Raw genomic sequence first — 22,753 nt, forward strand, 5'->3', positions numbered from 1 at the left:
TCCTATATTTCTCTTCCTTTTCTCCAACTTTCTCTTCTACATCTCAAGAAGAACGTTTCTCCCAAAGTTTCTCCGTGCTTCCTCATCTTTTCTGTTTTATTCTACGAACTAATTAGCATAGGCCACTAATTGTTTCATTAGCTTAAGTGGCCATGTGTTAACTCAAATTAACCTTGCTTAGCCTCTAAGAAAGAGAATTTTCTGAGTAATTGTAGCATAACGATATTAGTTTAACTTAGGCACCTCATTTAAGGTTTTCAAAATCGCTGAAGGGTTCAATTCTCAAGTCCAAAACGATTAATTTGAATGCCCTTTGATTATCTTTCTAAAATCCCTTTCTTTTCTCCAGCTTTCTCTTCTAGCTCTAAATCAAAATGTTTCTCTCTTTCTCCGTCCTTCTCCATCCTTTTCCATTTGGTTCTTGGAACTAATTAGCGCAGGCCACTAATTCTTTCATTAGCTTATGTGGCCAAGTTTAACTCAAACTCACCTTGCTTAGCCTCTAGGAAAGAGAATTTTCTGAGTGATTGTAGCATAACGATATTAGTTGAGCTCAGGCACCTCATTTAATGTTTTCAAAATCACGTAAGTGTTCAATTCTCAAGTCCAAAACGATGAATTTGAATGCCCTTTGACTTTCTTCCTATTTCTCTTTATTTTCTCTAACTCTCTCTTCTAGGCTCTCAATAAGAATGTTTCTGTCTAACTTTCTCCGGCCTTCTCTATTTTGTTCTACGAACTAATTAGCTTAGGCCACTAATTATTTCATCAGCTTAAGTGGCCATGTTTGACTCTAGTATCCACTTAACATTAATCCGGCTCATCAACGCCTGTCAGCGGCAACAAGATGCTCTATCCACTTAAGAATGTTTCTCCATAACTTTTCCCGTCCTTCCGCATCTTTCTCTATCTTGTTCTAGGAACTAATTAGCTTAGGCCACTAATCGTTTGATTAGCTTAAATGGCCAAGTTTAGCTCAAACTAACCTAACTTAGCCCCTAAAAAAGAGAATTTTAAGAGCAATTGCAGCTTAGCGATATTAGTTTAACTTAAGAACCTTGTTTAAGGATTTTTTTTTTTTGGGTGAATAAGAGATAAAATAAAACAAGAAAATTTACACAGCTACAAGGGGCATACCCCAGGACCTAACACAGCTATACAGAGGACAAAACAAAAGCCAACAACCTGTTCACCATTCCTATAATCTAGCAATAGGAAGAGAGAACAAGAAATATAAACAATTATAACAACCTAGGCGAAGAGAGCAAACTGAAGCATAGATCCAGGAGGCTATGGTCTTGAAGAGAACCTCCTGCTACTGTAGCACCAAGTAAGAGAATCTGGACAACTGTATCCACAAAAGGCACGAGCCAAAACAAAAAACAACACAACAACATTCCCTACACATCCCGTAGGGCTAGGAATGAGAAACAACAACAAAACTAAACTGTTAAAATGTGTGCAAGCCGAAACATGGTTACTAGGACAGCTATTAGGAATACAAAGAAGCACAAAAATACTCCTACACAGCCCGTAGGAATAAGCTAAACACACTGCAAAATTATGCAAAAAAAGCAATGAAGAACAACTGATTTTCCCCCTCCTGTAGCACAGCAAGGCGCTAGCAGCAGCCATCACCATGGTACAGACACAACCTTCATACTGCCACCCGATTCTGTGCAGCATGTATCCAGCACCCTTCCACGCCAAAAACCAAGGGTGCCAGCAGCACTTCCCTGCAACTGCACTGTACGCAGCACCACACCTCCTCACCAACAAGTGAACCTGTCGTAAATCATAAAGGAGAAGAAATAACAGACACACAATATAGGAGCTCTCCTCACTCGACCCACAACACAGTATGTCTCTCCACTCCATATATGATCTCACAACACTAGGCCCACAACTCACATGATACCTCGAAAGGATCAGAAGGGCATTATACTTGAAAGCTCCAAGAACCTGCACAAACCATATATAAGATATAATAAAAGTTAGCATAAAGTATGTGTATTGTCTCTCATCACTCGACCCACAATGTCTGGAAATATATATGTGGCTCACAGCACTCAACCCTCCATACGGACCCATCAATGTAGGAGAAGATTTAGGATTCATGATAACCTGCAAAGGAGCACCCAGTTAGTAAACCCCACAGTAGTTGCTCACCATCACTCAACCCTCAATGTATGTAACCTCACATCACTCATTCTCCGGCCAGCTGCAATAGTATGGTGCTGCTGCAAGAGTTTGAGAGGAAGACTCCATTCCTCCAAAAGCCAATTATCACCTGCAGAAATTTTAACATTTTCCAAAGAAAGAAGCCTACCCCTAACCATTTGGATAATAGAGTTAGTAACAACCTCTTCGGGCTTTTGGACCTTATTGAAGATCCTACTATTCCTCTCTATCCAGATGTGGTAGACAGTGCACAGAAATGATAGCTTAAGAATCACCATTTTCAAGGAGGTGCCACTGATAGATCTAACAGCAAAATCAACAGTTTCCAACCAAGGCAAAGAAGGCCAGTTAGATTTACTCTTGGCAAGGATACCACCCCAAATCCTAGAAGAAAATATGCATCTAAAGAAGAGATGAGAATGTGTCTCCTCAGGCTCTTGACAGAAAGGGCAGCAAGGATTAGTAACAAGACCACAGGTTTTGAGTCTATCACCAGTGTTAAGTCTCTCATTGATGGCTAACCAAACAATAAAACTAACCCTAGGGATTGAAGGGGGGCCCCAGATAAGTTTGGACCAAGTGACTTTGGGGCCCTTGTCCCTCCAACAATCCCAAGCTGACTGGATAGAGAAGTCACCATCAGCAGCCAAATTCCAAAACGGAGTATCAAAAGAGCCAAGGGAAGGTAGGAAGGATAAAGGGGTAGAAGAGATCCACTCCTTTATCTCCCAAGAATTAGAAACAGGCCACTTCCAAGAACCATTAGAGACTATAGAGCTAACCTTGGTGCTGTCAGGAAGATTAGTGTCATAAAGAATTCTAGGACCAAACCTATGCCACAACGAACCAAGCGGATGCCAATTGTCATACCACAGGAACACATTTTCCCCATTACCAATTTTAAACTTGATGTGAGGATAGATTAAATGCCTAAGAGACAGGATTTTCCTCCAAACCCATGAGGGATCACTAGGAGTTCTAACAGCCCAAAAGCTCCTCCCTTTAAGCAAGTAAGCCTTGACCCATTGGCACCACATGGAACAATCACCCCCAGAAAACAAGTACCAAACATGTTTGGCTATAGCAGCCTTGTTCCAGGTAGCTAAGTCTTTGAAACCAAGGCCACCCTCATTTTTTTTCCTACAGATATATCTCCAAGCAATCTTAGCACTATGTTTCTTCAACTCAACCCCAGACCAAAGAAAAGATCTAAGGAGGCTCTCAATGTCACCAATGATTTTCTTAGGGAGGATAAAAAGAGAGGACCAGTACACTTGCATAGAAAATAGAATAGACTGGATGAGTTGAGCTCTACCAGCATAAGAAAGCAGTTTATTGGTCCAACTTTTAATCCTCATAGTAATTCTCTCAACCAGAGTATGACAATCAGATGCTTTAAGCTTGGTAGTGATAAGAGGCACACCAAGGTATTTCACTGGGAGGGAGCCCTCAGTAAAATTGGCTATCCGAAGAATATTCTCTTTAAGCTCACTACTACACCCCGAGAAAAAAATGTTACTCTTACTAGAATTAGGGGTAAGACCAGACAGATTCCTAAATTCATCCAATCCCTGCATGATAAGAGAAACAGTACCAGGGTCACCTTTACTGAAAATCATCAAATCATCAGCAAAGCAAAGGTTAACAATTTTAGTTTTCTCACACCTCCAGTGGAATTTGAACAAAGGGCTCCTAGATTTCTCAGCAAGAATTCTGGCAAGAATTTCCATGGCCAACACAAAGAGATACGGGGACATAGGGTCCCCTTGTCTTAAACCCCTCGCCCCTTTAAAATACCCCTGAAGGCTCCCATTAATACAAATCGAGAAAGAAGGACTCGTAATGCAAGCCTTTATCCAGGTAATCATACAAGGAGGGAAAGCCATAGCTTTGAGGATATCAATGATAAAGTCCCATCTCACAGTATCATAAGCTTTCATGATATCAACTTTCATGGCACACTTAGGGGAGTGGGAACTCCTATGGTAACCTCTCATAATCTCTTGGGACAAGAAAATGTTGTCCGAGATCCTTCTACCTTGAACAAACGCAGACTGCACAGGATCAATCAAATCAGGGAGGGCCAATTTGATTCTATTAGCTATGATCTTGGCAATGCATTTGTAGATGGTATTACAACAAGAGATGGGTCTATAGTCACCAACATGAGTAGGATTAGGAACCTTAGGAATAAGAGCTATAATGGTACTGTTAACCTCAGAAAGAAGTTTACCAGAGTCAAAGAAAGACTTAATAGCTAGAATGACATCCTTACCAACAATATCCCAAGAGCTCTTAAAAAAACCAGCGGAATACCCATCCGGGCCAGGGGCTTTATTGGACTTTAAGGACCAAAAAACCTCCTTGATTTCATTTTCAGACACAGGCTTGGACATTGAAACAGATTGAGAGAGAGAGACTTTCTTATCCACCAAAGATTGAATCCTCTCAAGGCCCTGGTACTGATCCACAGAAGGGGTACCAAACAAGTTGGTATAAAAATTAATAAAGGAGGTGTGAACATCAGTACTATGAGTAGACCTAGAACCATCACTCATGACAACACTCAAAATCTTCCCTCTATTGATATTACTTTTCACAGACCTAAAGAAGAATTTGCTATTTCTATCCCCAAGACCAAGCCACTGCACTCTGGATTTTTGAAGAGCAAGGCTCTCTTCAACTTTGCTAAGCTCAATATACTTATTCAGATCCTCTCTCTCTTGGGCTTGCAAAACACTATTCAAAGGGTCTTTGTCAAGTTTATATTGAATAAGATCCAGATTAGTTTTTGCAATTTGGACACGAGTAGATATGTCACTAAAGTCTTTCTTATTCAGAAGCTTGAGACTAGCTTTAAGCTTTCTGAGTTTTTGACAGACCCTGAACATAGGAACCCCTTGAATGTACTGCCCCCAGGTGTTAGAAACAGTACCCAGAAAATCTGGATGTTGAGACCAGAAATCAAAGTATTTGAAAGGTTTTTTGAAAGAGCACTTGGTGGCACTGATATTGACCACTGCAGGGGAGTGGTTAGAAATACCAGAGGGGAGAAACTGGGCAGTAGCCTCAGGAAATTTGTCCAACCAAGCCTCGTTAACCAGAACTCTATCAATTTTGGTAGCTATATAGGTCCCCTCCCTCCTATTGTTAGCCCAGGTAAATTGGCAACCACCGTAAGACAAATCAGCCAGCTCAGAAGCATTAATATAAGAATTAAATTCCTCATTATCATTAGTCCAATTTGAAGTCCCCCCAATTTTTTCCTGCTGGTGTCTAATAGCATTAAAATCACCCAGAAAAACACAAGGAACTTTGGATTTAACACGGGAGATATCAAGCATAGATTCAAAAAAAACCTTTCTCAATGTGTGCTTATTTTTAGCATAAACAAAAGTTGCATAAAAGATTTCATTGGAAGCCAATTCAATAATTTTACACAAAATATGCTGATTAGACATAGAAATCATTTGAACATCACAAAAAACATTGTTCCAGCACACCCAGACTCTACCAGTTTCAGTTGGTTGTGAGTTAGAGAGCATAGACCATTGATCAAAACATTTAACGCAGATACTACTCTCTTTAGACTGTTTTATTTTGGTTTCCAAAACCCCCATGACATGAATATTCTCTTTAAGCACAAACTTTTTAACTTCTTTATGTTTAGAGGGATCATTCAAACCTCTAACATTCCATGAAGCAATTTTTACATTCATAGGGACACAAAACGGAGCTAAAGACAAAACCCACAAAAAAAGACAAACCCACAACCAACTGAAACTTTGATTACCTCTTTTTCTTCCTCTGGCTGCTGCTGCCTTTGCCAGAGGGTCTGTTCTTCACCTGCTGGGATGGGGTAGCAGAACTATGGATCGCCTTTTCAGCCTTAACTTCTTTAATCGCAGTGTCCAGCATTTCAGCAGCATTGGGGACCACCAGCTTTGCAATCTCGAACACCTTCTTTTGGAACCTATCCACATCACTGCTTTCAGAGCTTTGCTCCTCCCCGGATAAGCTCTTGGTCACAGAAGTCTCCTGAGTGTCAAAGGATTGATCAGATGAGTCCACCTCAATGGGAGCAGTTTCAGGAGCTGGAGCTGGAACTGGGTCTGCTGTAGAAGCTGGAGCTGGGAGTTCCACCACTTCTGGGATAGTTTCCAGCACAGGATCACCCACCTTCCTCTTCCCCTTAGCTGCGACAGTGGTCCAACCTTCGTCTTGAGCACTTACATTTTCCTCAGATGTCTTCTGCATAGAAATCAACTTAGCCACCTGTTGAGACACACACTTTTGAGTACTATGTCCAAATATTTGGCAATGTTGACACCTTGACGGCAGCCCCTGATATTCAACTCGGATTAGAACAGCTTCATCATCATGTCTAATTTGAAAATAAGTGGGCAGTTTTGAGGTAGCCTCAATTTCCACACAGATTCTAGCAAAAGCCACCCTACTACCCCGAGCCGTAAGCTGGTCCATAAAGAGGGGATGTCCAATTGCACTTGCAACCCTACTTAATCCATCAGGATCCCAATATTCCAAGGGGATGTTAAAGAACTTCACCCATACTGGAATTTTTGTGGATTTATCTTTAGATAGCTTCATCATCCTTTTCCATTGTTTTAGAATAAGTAGATAACCTCCTATGTACCATGGACCTCCTTCAAGAACTTCTCTGCAACTATCAGGGGTGTCAAATATAAAGAACATAAACCCATCCCCATTAGTAAGAACCTCCTTGAGCCCCTGAGTTTTCCACATCCCAAAAGCACTGTTACGCAAATAATTGTATCCCACTCCCTTATCCACAAAATAGCCCACTAGGCAGGAGTCCCATTTCTCTAGCGGATCAGTCCTTGGGGGCATATTTACCACAACACTATCCTCAAAAGAAGAAGGAGGGATATACCTGAGTTTGATGTTTGACCGGGTTGATGCAGCAGTGATGTTTGCCCACGAGCGATGTTCTTGGCCCTCAGACTCGTTAGATCTCCTACCACCTACATCCCCTCGACCTCCTCTTCCCCCACGGTAACTTCCACCCCCCCTGACGCCTCCTCGTTGGAAGGATGGAGCATCCCTATTCGGAATCTGTATATCAGAATCAGAAGCCCTAACTGGAACTGAGGCTTCAACGATATTCTTGTGTTCCCCTCTATTACGCGCTAGAACTACACTATCTGGTAGATTTAGGAAGCTATTGTACTCTTCCTCCACCATATCAGACCAACTCGTACTGATAGCATTCTCAGTCGGCGTCGATGGCTCGTCAATCGTAGCTGGAAACATCGGACCTTTAAGTTTCTCCGATGTTGACTCAGATCTCTTGCCCAGAACGTTGCTTGAGTCTCTTGGAGGATCTGAATCAAAACCCTCTGTTACCGAAACAACCTCGATTCCCAAACACTCTGCCTCATAATCGGCAACCTGCGATTGGAACTCCACACCACAAGGATCCACGATCTGGATATCCACACCTCGGTTACCCTCCATGATGGAAGGATTAGCTATAGAGAGACTCTCGCCATTAGGGTTTGTAGCATCTGCTTCAGAGGCCATCGATCTTCCAGTCTGAATCGCAAAACTATTTTTGGTGAACCCTAAGTCACCACCTGATGACTTTACTCTCTCGACCGTAGCATTTACTCCCTCGATACGCTCAGTAATGGTAGCATTAACTCCAGACATCGGCAATCAATGAGATATTGAACCCTAGAAAACAAAGTTTTCTAGAGAGATGTCAGAGCTTCTCTCACTAACCCATTAACGAATGAGAGAAGGATGGAGAAGCACTAGTTTAAGGATTTCTAAATCACCTAAGTGTTCAATTCTCAATTCCAAAAGGAAGAATTTGAAATCCCTTTGAATTTCTTTCTATTTTCCTTTTTCTTTTCTCCGACTTCTCATCTACCAGTCAAGAAGAATGTTTCTCCCCAAGTTTCTCCGGCCTTCTCCATCCTTCTCTATTTTTATCCTACGAACTAATTAGCTTGGGCCAATAATTCTTTCATTAGCTTAAATGGCCCGGTTTAACTCAAACAAAACCATGCTTAGCCTGTAAGAAAGAGAATTTTATGAGTAATTGTAGCTTAATGATATTAGTTTAACTTAAACACGTCATTTAAGGTTTTCTAAATCTCCTACGTGTTCAATTCTCAAATCGAAAAGGATGAATTTCAATTCTCTTTGATTTTCTTCCTGTTTCTCTTTCTTTTCTCTAACCTTTCTCTACCGCCTCTCAAGAAGAATTCAGAATGTTCAAAAGCTGTCCTTTATTTTCTTTGCGTTCTACACCTACCATAACTACATACATATTTTGCCTACTCTAGTGGGATGTACTAGGGACTGTGTTTTGTTGCTCATAGCTATTTGCTGGATGCATACATCAGATTGCGGGTTTCTCCTCCAGCGCACTTTAGGAATACTGTTACACTCCGTGTGGTACTTCAAGACTATGCCGATTCAGATTTCGGTGATTTCTGGATGGCTTACTTTGGTTGCTACTTTCATTATTGGCGTTCGACATTTTTGGATGGGTGGCTCATTGCTATTACTTTGTTTCATTATTGATTTTAGTTAGTTCTTCCGCTGATGTTCAATAGCTATATTTCTCTTTGATGTAGTGTTTGAACATCTTGCGTCTGGTTATTCAGGCTTTTCTTTGTCTCGTGTATAGCTTTGTAGGGCGTGGGGATGCCCCTTGTAATCTCGTTTATTCTTCTGTTTTATTTATGACTTATTCACCCAAAAAAAAGAACGTTTGTCTCTAACTATCTCCGTGCTTCTCCATCATTCTCTATTTTGTTCTAGGAACTAATAAGCCACTAATTGTTTCATTAGCTTAAGGGGACAAGTATAACTCAAACTAACCTTGCTTAGCCTCCAAGAAAGAGAATTTTATGAGTAATTGTAGCTTAACTATGTTAGTTTAACTTAAGCACCCTATTTAGGGTTTTCTAAATCGCCTACGTGTTCAGTTCTCGAGTCCAAATGGATGAATTTGAATTCTCTTTGATTTTCTTCCTATTTCTCTTTCTTTTTCTCTAACTTTCTCTTCAACATCTCAAGAAGAACGTTTCCCTCTATGCTTCTCCGTCTTCCTCTGTTTTGTTCTACGAACTAATTAGCTTAGCCCACTAATTGTTTTATTAGCTTAAGCGGCCAGGTTTAACTGAAACTATCCTTGCTTAGCTTGTAAGAAAAAGAATTTTCTAAGTAATTTTAGTTTAACGATGTTAGTTTAAGTTAAGAACCTCATTTAAGGATTTCCAAATCACCTACGTGTTCAATTCGTAAGTCCGCAAGGAAGAATTTGAAATCCCTTTGATTTTCTTCCTATTTCTCTTTCTTTTCTCCAACTTCTCATCTACCTGTCAAGAAGAATGTTTCTCCAAAACTTTCTCCATCCTTCTCGATTTTGTCCTACGAACTAATTAGCTTTGGCCAATAATTGTTTCATTAGCTTAAGTGGCCAGGTTTAACTCAAACTAACCATGCATATCGTCTAAGAAAGAGGATTTTATGAGTAATTGTAGCTTAACCATACTACTTTAATTTGAGCACCCTATTTAAGGTTTTCTAAGTCTCCTACGTGTTCGATTCTCAAGTCCAAATGGATGGATTTGATTTCTCTCCGATTTTCTTCCTATATTTCTCTTCCTTTTCTCCAACTTTCTCTTCTACATCTCAAGAAGAACGTTTCTCCCAAAGTTTCTCCGTGCTTCCTCATCTTTTCTGTTTTATTCTACGAACTAATTAGCATAGGCCACTAATTGTTTCATTAGCTTAAGTGGCCATGTGTTAACTCAAATTAACCTTGCTTAGCCTCTAAGAAAGAGAATTTTCTGAGTAATTGTAGCATAACGATATTAGTTTAACTTAGGCACCTCATTTAAGGTTTTCAAAATCGCTGAAGGGTTCAATTCTCAAGTCCAAAACGATGAATTTGAATGCCCTTTGATTATCTTTCTAAAATCCCTTTCTTTTCTCCAGCTTTCTCTTCTAGCTCTAAAGCAAAATGTTTCTCTCTTTCTCCGTCCTTCTCCATCCTTTTCCATTTGGTTCTTGGAACTAATTAGCGCAGGCGACTAATTCTTTCATTAGCTTATGTGGCCAAGTTTAACTCAAACTCACCTTGCTTAGCCTCTAGGAAAGAGAATTTTCTGAGTGATTGTAGCATAACGATATTAGTTGAGCTCAGGCACCTCATTTAATGTTTTCAAAATCACGTAAGTGTTCAATTCTCAAGTCCAAAACGATGAATTTGAATGCCCTTTGACTTTCTTCCTATTTCTCTTTATTTTCTCTAACTCTCTCTTCTAGGCTCTCAATAAGAATGTTTCTGTCTAACTTTCTCCGGCCTTCTCTATTTTGTTCTACGAACTAATTAGCTTAGGCCACTAATTATTTCATCAGCTTAAGTGGCCATGTTTGACTCTAGTATCCACTTAACATTAATCCGGCTCATCAACGCCTGTCAGCGGCAACAAGATGCTCTATCCACTTAAGAATGTTTCTCCATAACTTTTCCCGTCCTTCCGCATCTTTCTCTATCTTGTTCTAGGAACTAATTAGCTTAGGCCACTAATCGTTTGATTAGCTTAAATGGCCAAGTTTAGCTCAAACTAACCTAACTTAGCCCCTAAAAAAGAGAATTTTAAGAGCAATTGCAGCTTAGCGATATTAGTTTAACTTAAGAACCTTGTTTAAGGATTTCTAAATCACCTAAGTGTTCAATTCTCAATTCCAAAAGGAAGAATTTGAAATCCCTTTGAATTTCTATAGCGACCCCGGTCTTTTTCCATTTAATTATTGTATCCGGATTGTTCCGTAGATTCTGTCATTGTATAATGGTTGTTGTTGTTATTCTTTTTTTTCTCTTTTGGAATTATAGGATGTGTTGGGCAGGTTTGTTCAGGTTGGTTGGGTCTAGGAACCAAGTGTTGTTGTCCAGAATTTTGGTTATTCGCTCGAGCGAGGAGTTTGTCGCTCGAGCGAGATGTTGTTTTGGTTCTTCGCTCGAGCCGGGGGTTTGGTAGCTCGAGCGAGAGTTTGCGTCTGGGTTGGACCTGTAGCTTTGCATTCTTGACTCGAGCGAGATTTTCTTCGCTCGAGCGAGTTAGTTTGTTCTTCGCTCGAGCAATAGTTCCTTCGCTCGAGCGTGAGTCTGGTTTCAGACCTGTGGGTTTGAGTTCTTCGCTCGATCGAGCTTTCTTTCGCTCGAGCGAGCTTTTGGGTTGTTGGCTCGAGCAAGGCTTCCTTGGCTCGAGCGTAGTTTCTCTGTGTCTGGTCGCTCGAGCGACCAAGTCTTCGCTCGAGCGAGCCTGTCCAGTTTAAATACACAGCAGCGGGATTTGATCAGTCTTTTTCATATTCTTTTGATTCAAAACCCCAGGTTCGACCTCTCTCTCTCCCTACTCACCTTCTCTCTTAGGTTTGATCTGTTTAGAGAGTGTTTCAACCCTAGTTGCTTTATTAAAAAGATAGAGGGAGTCAAGAGCTTTCATTTAATCTGAGCATTTGGCAATTTGGAGCATTTTGGTCTTTGGGCACTCATCTCTGTCTTCACCTTTTGGGTTGTTTTCTCTGAGGTAGGGATTTCCTACTCCATTTTATAGGTTATGTTCTAAGTTTTGGTACTTTAATATGTTGGGACTGCTTTGGTAAATTTTGGGAAAAATCCTAATTGAATTATTGAATTGATTTGTATAAGTACTTCATGGAATTGGGAAAAGGTGGTTAAATTCATGAAACTGGGGAATTCATTGATTAAATGGCATAATTGGATAATTTGAACCATTTGTCTATTGAATTGTGGACATAGTTATTTTCAGTTTAGAAATAACTGTTTTGGGCTATCGGTGGAGGATAGTCATGATTGTTGTAGACATTGCATGTGGATTAGGAATAACTGGAACTAATCACATTGGTTAAGTCATTAATATTGACTGTGGCATTGATACAGAAAATACGTGTATTGATTGAGCATTGCATTTGCATACCTTGTTTGTGTGTGGGAGGAGATAGGGGATGTACTCCACGGTTTAGGGGAAGATATGGGATGGACCTCTAAACCGGATTTTGTTTGGGAGGAGATAGGGGATGGACTCCATTAGCATCACTTTTATGTGTGCTTATTTATATAGAAGTGTTTTATTGATACAGCACTAAAATGTGTATCAATCTGGAAGTATGAAGTGTTTGATTTGAGCTTGAGTCTCATTTGTTTGTTGATATTGGAAGGATGTGAACATGATATGTGTGATTCACTGTTGTAAGTTTGGCCAGGTTCTGAGCCATGTTGATAAAATTGGATAGTAAAACGTATCTTAGACAATAGTGTCATAAGACAGCAAAATAAAATAATTGATTATCTTGGTTAACCATCTGTTGAATGCTATTGCTTTATTCATTGCTTATATGTGGTTTAGTATATTTCTGCTGGGCTGTGGCTCACCCTTTATGGGAACATCATTTTCAGGTTCAGGTGATAAACTGCCTCCAAGGAATTAGCTTGGGAGGATTTGGCTTTTGGATTGAAGAAGACTACTTTTAGTTAACTGTCTTTAATTATTAGTACATGTAAACATTCAAGCCTAGGGCTTTTCTTGTTTTGAGTTAGAACTCATATTTTTGTATCCAAGTGTTGGCTTGGAAAGATGTAAGCCTGTAGGGCAATTTATTCGATGATACATGTAATGCATTATTTGGTAATACTCTGATGAATGAATTAATAGATTGTCTTCTTTAAATAATGAATGTCAATGATATATATATAATGGGTTAATTTTGAGGGCGTTACAATTTCTTTCTATTTTCCTTTTTCTTTTCTCCGACTTCTCATCTACCAGTCAAGAAGAATGTTTCTCCCCAAGTTTCTCCGGCCTTCTCCATCCTTCTCTATTTTTATCCTACGAACTAATTAGCTTGGGCCAATAATTCTTTCATTAGCTTAAATGGCCCGGTTTAACTCAAACAAAACCATGCTTAGCCTGTAAGAAAGAGAATTTTATGAGTAATTGTAGCTTAATGATATTAGTTTAACTTAAACACGTCATTTAAGGTTTTCTAAATCTCCTACGTGTTCAATTCTCAAATCGAAAAGGATGAATTTCAATTCTCTTTGATTTTCTTCCTGTTTCTCTTTCTTTTCTCTAACCTTTCTCTACCGCCTCTCAAGAAGAATTCAGAATGTTCAAAAGCTGTCCTTTATTTTCTTTGCGTTCTACACCTACCATAACTACATACATATTTTGCCTACTCTAGTGGGATGTACTAGGGACTGTGTTTTGTTGCTCATAGCTATTTGCTGGATGCATACATCAGATTGCGGGTTTCTCCTCCAGCGCACTTTAGGAATACTGTTACACTCCGTGTGGGTTACGCTTCAAGACTATGCCGATTCAGATTTCGGTGATTTCTGGATGGCTTACTTTGGTTGCTACTTTCATTATTGGCGTTCGACATTTTTGGATGGGTGGCTCATTGCTATTACTTTGTTTCATTATTGATTTTAGTTAGTTCTTCCGCTGATGTTCAATAGCTATATTTCTCTTTGATGTAGTGTTTGAACATCTTGCGTCTGGTTATTCAGGCTTTTCTTTGTCTCGTGTATAGCTTTGTAGGGCGTGGGGCATGCCCCTTGTAATCTCGTTTATTCTTCTGTTTTATTTATGACTTATTCACCCAAAAAAAAGAACGTTTGTCTCTAACTATCTCCGTGCTTCTCCATCATTCTCTATTTTGTTCTAGGAACTAATAAGCCACTAATTGTTTCATTAGCTTAAGGGGACAAGTTTAACTCAAACTAACCTTGCTTAGCCTCCAAGAAAGAGAATTTTATGAGTAATTGTAGCTTAACTATGTTAGTTTAACTTAAGCACCCTATTTAGGGTTTTCTAAATCGCCTACGTGTTCAGTTCTCGAGTCCAAATGGATGAATTTGAATTCTCTTTGATTTTCTTCCTATTTCTCTTTCTTTTTCTCTAACTTTCTCTTCAACATCTCAAGAAGAACGTTTCCCTCTATGCTTCTCCGTCTTCCTCTGTTTTGTTCTACGAACTAATTAGCTTAGCCCACTAATTGTTTTATTAGCTTAAGCGGCCAGGTTTAACTGAAACTATCCTTGCTTAGCTTGTAAGAAAAAGAATTTTCTAAGTAATTTTAGTTTAACGATGTTAGTTTAAGTTAAGAACCTCATTTAAGGATTTCCAAATCACCTACGTGTTCAATTCGCAAGTCCGCAAGGAAGAATTTGAAATCCCTTTGATTTTCTTCCTATTTCTCTTTCTTTTCTCCAACTTCTCATCTACCTGTCAAGAAGAATGTTTCTCCAAAACTTTCTCCATCCTTCTCGATTTTGTCCTACGAACTAATTAGCTTTGGCCAATAATTGTTTCATTAGCTTAAGTGGCCAGGTTTAACTCAAACTAACCATGCATATCGTCTAAGAAAGAGGATTTTATGAGTAATTGTAGCTTAACCATACTAGTTTAATTTGAGCACCCTATTTAAGGTTTTCTAAGTCTCCTACGTGTTCGATTCTCAAGTCCAAATGGATGGATTTGATTTCTCTCCGATTTTCTTCCTATATTTCTCTTCCTTTTCTCCAACTTTCTCTTCTACATCTCAAGAAGAACGTTTCTCCCAAAGTTTCTCCGTGCTTCCTCATCTTTTCTGTTTTATTCTACGAACTAATTAGCATAGGCCACTAATTGTTTCATTAGCTTAAGTGGCCATGTGTTAACTCAAATTAACCTTGCTTAGCCTCTAAGAAAGAGAATTTTCTGAGTAATTGTAGCATAACGATATTAGTTTAACTTAGGCACCTCATTTAAGGTTTTCAAAATCGCTGAAGGGTTCAATTCTCAAGTCCAAAACGATGAATTTGAATGCCCTTTGATTATCTTTCTAAAATCCCTTTCTTTTCTCCAGCTTTCTCTTCTAGCTCTAAATCAAAATGTTTCTCTCTTTCTCCGTCCTTCTCCATCCTTTTCCATTTGGTTCTTGGAACTAATTAGCGCAGGCCACTAATTCTTTCATTAGCTTATGTGGCCAAGTTTAACTCAAACTCACCTTGCTTAGCCTCTAGGAAAGAGAATTTTCTGAGTGATTGTAGCATAACGATATTAGTTGAGCTCAGGCACCTCATTTAATGTTTTCAAAATCACGTAAGTGTTCAATTCTCAAGTCCAAAACGATGAATTTGAATGCCCTTTGACTTTCTTCCTATTTCTCTTTATTTTCTCTAACTCTCTCTTCTAGGCTCTCAATAAGAATGTTTCTGTCTAACTTTCTCCGGCCTTCTCTATTTTGTTCTACGAACTAATTAGCTTAGGCCACTAATTATTTCATCAGCTTAAGTGGCCATGTTTGACTCTAGTATCCACTTAACATTAATCCGGCTCATCAACGCCTGTCAGCGGCAACAAGATGCTCTATCCACTTAAGAATGTTTCTCCATAACTTTTCCCGTCCTTCCGCATCTTTCTCTATCTTGTTCTAGGAACTAATTAGCTTAGGCCACTAATCGTTTGATTAGCTTAAATGGCCAAGTTTAGCTCAAACTAACCTAACTTAGCCCCTAAAAAAGAGAATTTTAAGAGCAATTGCAGCTTAGCGATATTAGTTTAACTTAAGAACCTTGTTTAAGGATTTTTTTTTTTTGGGTGAATAAGAGATAAAATAAAACAAGAAAATTTACACAGCTACAAGGGGCATACCCCAGGACCTAACACAGCTATACAGAGGACAAAACAAAAGCCAACAACCTGTTCACCATTCCTATAATCTAGCAATAGGAAGAGAGAACAAGAAATATAAACAATTATAACAACCTAGGCGAAGAGAGCAAACTGAAGCATAGATCCAGGAGGCTATGGTCTTGAAGAGAACCTCCTGCTACTGTAGCACCAAGTAAGAGAATCTGGACAACTGTATCCACAAAAGGCACGAGCCAAAACAAAAAACAACACAACAACATTCCCTACACATCCCGTAGGGCTAGGAATGAGAAACAACAACAAAACTAAACTGTTAAAATGTGTGCAAGCCGAAACATGGTTACTAGGACAGCTATTAGGAATACAAAGAAGCACAAAAATACTCCTACACAGCCCGTAGGAATAAGCTAAACACACTGCAAAATTATGCAAAAAAAGCAATGAAGAACAACTGATTTTCCCCCTCCTGTAGCACAGCAAGGCGCTAGCAGCAGCCATCACCATGGTACAGACACAACCTTCATACTGCCACCCGATTCTGTGCAGCATGTATCCAGCACCCTTCCACGCCAAAAACCAAGGGTGCCAGCAGCACTTCCCTGCAACTGCACTGTACGCAGCACCACACCTCCTCACCAACAAGTGAACCTGTCGTAAATCATAAAGGAGAAGAAATAACAGACACACAATATAGGAGCTCTCCTCACTCGACCCACAACACAGTATGTCTCTCCACTCCATATATGATCTCACAACACTAGGCCCACAACTCACATGATACCTCGAAAGGATCAGAAGGGCATTATACTTGAAAGCTCCAAGAACCTGCACAAACCATATATAAGATATAATAAAAGTTAGCATAAAGTATGTGTATTGTCTCTCATCACTCGACCCACAATGTCTGGAAATATATATGTGGCTCACAGCACTCAACCCTCCATACGGACCCATCAATGTAGGAGAAGATTTAGGATTCATGATAACCTGCAAAGGAGCACCCAGTTAGTAAACCCCACAGTAGTTGCTCACCATCACTCAACCCTCAATGTATGTAACCTCACATCACTCATTCTCCGGCCAGCTGCAATAGTATGGTGCTGCTGCAAGAGTTTGAGAGGAAGACTCCATTCCTCCAAAAGCCAATTATCACCTGCAGAAATTTTAACATTTTCCAAAGAAAGAAGCCTACCCCTAACCATTTGGATAATAGAGTTAGTAACAACCTCTTCGGGCTTTTGGACCTTATTGAAGATCCTACTATTCCTCTCTATCCAGATGTGGTAGACAGTGCACAGAAATGATAGCTTAAGAATCACCATTTTCAAGGAGGTGCCACTGATAGATCTAACAGCAAAATCAACAGTTTCCAACCAAGGCAAAGAAGGCCAGTTAGATTTACTCTTGGCAAGGATACCACCCCAAATCCTAGAAGAAAATATGCATCTAAAGAAGAGATGAGAATGTGTCTCCTCAGGCTCTTGACAGAAAGGGCAGCAAGGATTAGTAACAAGACCACAGGTTTTGAGTCTATCACCAGTGTTAAGTCTCTCATTGATGGCTAACCAAACAATAAAACTAACCCTAGGGATTGAAGGGGGGCCCCAGATAAGTTTGGACCAAGTGACTTTGGGGCCCTTGTCCCTCCAACAATCCCAAGCTGACTGGATAGAGAAGTCACCATCAGCAGCCAAATTCCAAAACGGAGTATCAAAAGAGCCAAGGGAAGGTAGGAAGGATAAAGGGGTAGAAGAGATCCACTCCTTTATCTCCCAAGAATTAGAAACAGGCCACTTCCAAGAACCATTAGAGACTATAGAGCTAACCTTGGTGCTGTCAGGAAGATTAGTGTCATAAAGAATTCTAGGACCAAACCTATGCCACAACGAACCAAGCGGATGCCAATTGTCATACCACAGGAACACATTTTCCCCATTACCAATTTTAAACTTGATGTGAGGATAGATTAAATGCCTAAGAGACAGGATTTTCCTCCAAACCCATGAGGGATCACTAGGAGTTCTAACAGCCCAAAAGCTCCTCCCTTTAAGCAAGTAAGCCTTGACCCATTGGCACCACATGGAACAATCACCCCCAGAAAACAAGTACCAAACATGTTTGGCTATAGCAGCCTTGTTCCAGGTAGCTAAGTCTTTGAAACCAAGGCCACCCTCATTTTTTTTCCTGCAGATATATCTCCAAGCAATCTTAGCACTATGTTTCTTCAACTCAACCCCAGACCAAAGAAAAGATCTAAGGAGGCTCTCAATGTCACCAATGATTTTCTTAGGGAGGATAAAAAGAGAGGACCAGTACACTTGCATAGAAAATAGAATAGACTGGATGAGTTGAGCTCTACCAGCATAAGAAAGCAGTTTATTGGTCCAACTTTTAATCCTCATAGTAATTCTCTCAACCAGAGTATGACAATCAGATGCTTTAAGCTTGGTAGTGATAAGAGGCACACCAAGGTATTTCACTGGGAGGGAGCCCTCAGTAAAATTGGCTATCCGAAGAATATTCTCTTTAAGCTCACTACTACACCCCGAGAAAAAAATGTTACTCTTACTAGAATTAGGGGTAAGACCAGACAGATTCCTAAATTCATCCAATCCCTGCATGATAAGAGAAACAGTACCAGGGTCACCTTTACTGAAAATCATCAAATCATCAGCAAAGCAAAGGTTAACAATTTTAGTTTTCTCACACCTCCAGTGGAATTTGAACAAAGGGCTCCTAGATTTCTCAGCAAGAATTCTGGCAAGAATTTCCATGGCCAACACAAAGAGATACGGGGACATAGGGTCCCCTTGTCTTAAACCCCTCGCCCCTTTAAAATACCCCTGAAGGCTCCCATTAATACAAATCGAGAAAGAAGGACTCGTAATGCAAGCCTTTATCCAGGTAATCATACAAGGAGGGAAAGCCATAGCTTTGAGGATATCAATGATAAAGTCCCATCTCACAGTATCATAAGCTTTCATGATATCAACTTTCATGGCACACTTAGGGGAGTGGGAACTCCTATGGTAACCTCTCATAATCTCTTGGGACAAGAAAATGTTGTCCGAGATCCTTCTACCTTGAACAAACGCAGACTGCACAGGATCAATCAAATCAGGGAGGGCCAATTTGATTCTATTAGCTATGATCTTGGCAATGCATTTGTAGATGGTATTACAACAAGAGATGGGTCTATAGTCACCAACATGAGTAGGATTAGGAACCTTAGGAATAAGAGCTATAATGGTACTGTTAACCTCAGAAAGAAGTTTACCAGAGTCAAAGAAAGACTTAATAGCTAGAATGACATCCTTACCAACAATATCCCAAGAGCTCTTAAAAAAACCAGCGGAATACCCATCCGGGCCAGGGGCTTTATTGGACTTTAAGGACCAAAAAACCTCCTTGATTTCATTTTCAGACACAGGCTTGGACATTGAAACAGATTGAGAGAGAGAGACTTTCTTATCCACCAAAGATTGAATCCTCTCAAGGCCCTGGTACTGATCCACAGAAGGGGTACCAAACAAGTTGGTATAAAAATTAATAAAGGAGGTGTGAACATCAGTACTATGAGTAGACCTAGAACCATCACTCATGACAACACTCAAAATCTTCCCTCTATTGATATTACTTTTCACAGACCTAAAGAAGAATTTGCTATTTCTATCCCCAAGACCAAGCCACTGCACTCTGGATTTTTGAAGAGCAAGGCTCTCTTCAACTTTGCTAAGCTCAATATACTTATTCAGATCCTCTCTCTCTTGGGCTTGCAAAACACTATTCAAAGGGTCTTTGTCAAGTTTATATTGAATAAGATCCAGATTAGTTTTTGCAATTTGGACACGAGTAGATATGTCACTAAAGTCTTTCTTATTCAGAAGCTTGAGACTAGCTTTAAGCTTTCTGAGTTTTTGACAGACCCTGAACATAGGAACCCCTTGAATGTACTGCCCCCAGGTGTTAGAAACAGTACCCAGAAAATCTGGATGTTGAGACCAGAAATCAAAGTATTTGAAAGGTTTTTTGAAAGAGCACTTGGTGGCACTGATATTGACCACTGCAGGGGAGTGGTCAGAAATACCAGAGGGGAGAAACTGGGCAGTAGCCTCAGGAAATTTGTCCAACCAAGCCTCGTTAACCAGAACTCTATCAATTTTGGTAGCTATATAGGTCCCCTCCCTCCTATTGTTAGCCCAGGTAAATTGGCAACCACCGTAAGACAAATCAGCCAGCTCAGAAGCATTAATATAAGAATTAAATTCCTCATTATCATTAGTCCAATTTGAAGTCCCCCCAATTTTTTCCTGCTGGTGTCTAATAGCATTAAAATCACCCAGAAAAACACAAGGAACTTTGGATTTAACACGGGAGATATCAAGCATAGATTCAAAAAAAACCTTTCTCAATGTGTGCTTATTTTCAGCATAAACAAAAGTTGCATAAAAGATTTCATTGGAAGCCAATTCAATAATTTTACACAAAATATGCTGATTAGACATAGAAATCATTTGAACATCACAAAAAACATTGTTCCAGCACACCCAGACTCTACCAGTTTCAGTTGGTTGTGAGTTAGAGAGCATAGACCATTGATCAAAACATTTAACGCAGATACTACTCTCTTTAGACTGTTTTATTTTGGTTTCCAAAACCCCCATGACATGAATATTCTCTTTAAGCACAAACTTTTTAACTTCTTTATGTTTAGAGGGATCATTCAAACCTCTAACATTCCATGAAGCAATTTTTACATTCATAGGGACACAAAACGGAGGTAAAGACAAAACCCACAAAAAAAGACAAACCCACAACCAACTGAAACTTTGATTACCTCTTTTTCTTCCTCTGGCTGCTGCTGCCTTTGCCAGAGGGTCTGTTCTTCACCTGCTGGGATGGGGTAGCAGAACTATGGATCGCCTTTTCAGCCTTAACTTCTTTAATCGCAGTGTCCAGCATTTCAGCAGCATTGGGGACCACCAGCTTTGCAATCTCGAACACCTTCTTTTGGAACCTATCCACATCACTGCTTTCAGAGCTTTGCTCCTCCCCGGATAAGCTCTTGGTCACAGAAGTCTCCTGAGTGTCAAAGGATTGATCAGATGAGTCCACCTCAATGGGAGCAGTTTCAGGAGCTGGAGCTGGAACTGGGTCTGCTGTAGAAGCTGGAGCTGGGAGTTCCACCACTTCTGGGATAGTTTCCAGCACAGGATCACCCACCTTCCTCTTCCCCTTAGCTGCGACAGTGGTCCAACCTTCGTCTTGAGCACTTACATTTTCCTCAGATGTCTTCTGCATAGAAATCAACTTAGCCACCTGTTGAGACACACACTTTTGAGTACTATGTCCAAATATTTGGCAATGTTGACACCTTGACGGCAGCCCCTGATATTCAACTCGGATTAGAACAGCTTCATCATCATGTCTAATTTGAAAATAAGTGGGCAGTTTTGAGGTAGCCTCAATTTCCACACAGATTCTAGCAAAAGCCACCCTACTACCCCGAGCCGTAAGCTGGTCCATAAAGAGGGGATGTCCAATTGCACTTGCAACCCTACTTAATCCATCAGGATCCCAATATTCCAAGGGGATGTTAAAGAACTTCACCCATACTGGAATTTTTGTGGATTTATCTTTAGATAGCTTCATCATCCTTTTCCATTGTTTTAGAATAAGTAGATAACCTCCTATGTACCATGGACCTCCTTCAAGAACTTCTCTGCAACTATCAGGGGTGTCAAATATAAAGAACATAAACCCATCCCCATTAGTAAGAACCTCCTTGAGCCCCTGAGTTTTCCACATCCCAAAAGCACTGTTACGCAAATAATTGTATCCCACTCCCTTATCCACAAAATAGCCCACTAGGCAGGAGTCCCATTTCTCTAGCGGATCAGTCCTTGGGGGCATATTTACCACAACACTATCCTCAAAAGAAGAAGGAGGGATATACCTGAGTTTGATGTTTGACCGGGTTGATGCAGCAGTGATGTTTGCCCACGAGCGATGTTCTTGGCCCTCAGACTCGTTAGATCTCCTACCACCTACATCTCCTCGACCTCCTCTTCCCCCACGGTAACTTCCACCCCCCCTGACGCCTCCTCGTTGGAAGGATGGAGCATCCCTAATCGGAATCTGTATATCAGAATCAGAAGCCCTAACTGGAACTGAGGCTTCAACGATATTCTTGTGTTCCCCTCTATTACGCGCTAGAACTACACTATCTGGTAGATTTAGGAAGCTATTGTACTCTTCCTCCACCATATCAGACCAACTCGTACTGATAGCATTCTCAGTCGGCGTCGATGGCTCGTCAATCGTAGCTGGAAACATCGGACCTTTAAGTTTCTCCGATGTTGACACAGATCTCTTGCCCAGAACGTTGCTTGAGTCTCTTGGAGGATCTGAATCAAAACCCTCTGTTACCGAAACAACCTCGATTCCCAAACACTCTGCCTCATAATCGGCAACCTGCGATTGGAACTCCACACCACAAGGATCCACGATCTGGATATCCACACCTCGGTTACCCTCCATGATGGAAGGATTAGCTATAGAGAGACTCTCGCCATTAGGGTTTGTAGCATCTGCTTCAGAGGCCATCGATCTTCCAGTCTGAATCGCAAAACTATTTTTGGTGAACCCTAAGTCACCACCTGATGACTTTACTCTCTCGACCGTAGCATTTACTCCCTCGATACGCTCAGTAATGGTAGCATTAACTCCAGACATCGGCAATCAATGAGATATTGAACCCTAGAAAACAAAGTTTTCTAGAGAGATGTCAGAGCTTCTCTCACTAACCCATTAACGAATGAGAGAAGGATGGAGAAGCACTAGTTTAA

General features: G+C 40.3%; 2 protein-coding genes across 2 annotated transcripts; both read right to left on the minus strand.

Moving 5' to 3' along the window:
* Positions 1–1,544: 1,544 nt before the first annotated feature.
* On the minus strand, positions 1,545–7,872 carry LOC145807204 (uncharacterized). The gene is made up of 6 exons (XM_082905148.1): positions 5,975–7,872; positions 2,202–5,868; positions 2,065–2,124; positions 1,912–1,962; positions 1,639–1,785; positions 1,545–1,553 (listed from the first exon to the last, which is right to left on the minus strand). The coding sequence occupies exons 1-6, from the start codon at positions 7,870–7,872 to the stop codon at positions 1,545–1,547; spliced, it is 5,832 nt and encodes a 1,943-aa protein (XP_082761274.1).
* Positions 7,873–16,312: 8,440 nt separating this feature from the next.
* Positions 16,313–22,640, minus strand: LOC145807205 (uncharacterized). Its single transcript, XM_082905149.1, has 6 exons — positions 20,743–22,640; positions 16,970–20,636; positions 16,833–16,892; positions 16,680–16,730; positions 16,407–16,553; positions 16,313–16,321 (listed from the first exon to the last, which is right to left on the minus strand). Exons 1-6 carry the CDS (start codon positions 22,638–22,640, stop codon positions 16,313–16,315), a joined length of 5,832 nt encoding a protein of 1,943 aa, XP_082761275.1.
* Positions 22,641–22,753: the final 113 nt, after the last annotated feature.

The sequence above is a fragment of the Camellia sinensis genome, chromosome 14, assembly GCF_055761805.1.
Source record: "Camellia sinensis isolate YWXY chromosome 14, ASM5576180v1, whole genome shotgun sequence".
In the NCBI taxonomy this organism is placed as follows: Eukaryota; Viridiplantae; Streptophyta; class Magnoliopsida; order Ericales; family Theaceae; genus Camellia; species Camellia sinensis.

Coding starts and splice junctions, on each gene's coding strand:
- LOC145807205 (XM_082905149.1), bottom strand. CDS start 22,640: ATGTCTGGAGTTAATGCTACCATTACTGAGCGTATCGAGGGAGTAAAT. Junction 20,637..20,742: donor AGCCAGAGGAAGAAAAAGAG/GTAATCAAAGTT, acceptor ATGGAATGTTAG/AGGTTTGAATGATCCCTCTA. Junction 16,893..16,969: donor CTGGCCGGAGAATGAGTGAT/GTGAGGTTACAT, acceptor GCTCCTTTGCAG/GTTATCATGAATCCTAAATC.
- LOC145807204 (XM_082905148.1), bottom strand. CDS start 7,872: ATGTCTGGAGTTAATGCTACCATTACTGAGCGTATCGAGGGAGTAAAT. Junction 5,869..5,974: donor AGCCAGAGGAAGAAAAAGAG/GTAATCAAAGTT, acceptor ATGGAATGTTAG/AGGTTTGAATGATCCCTCTA. Junction 2,125..2,201: donor CTGGCCGGAGAATGAGTGAT/GTGAGGTTACAT, acceptor GCTCCTTTGCAG/GTTATCATGAATCCTAAATC.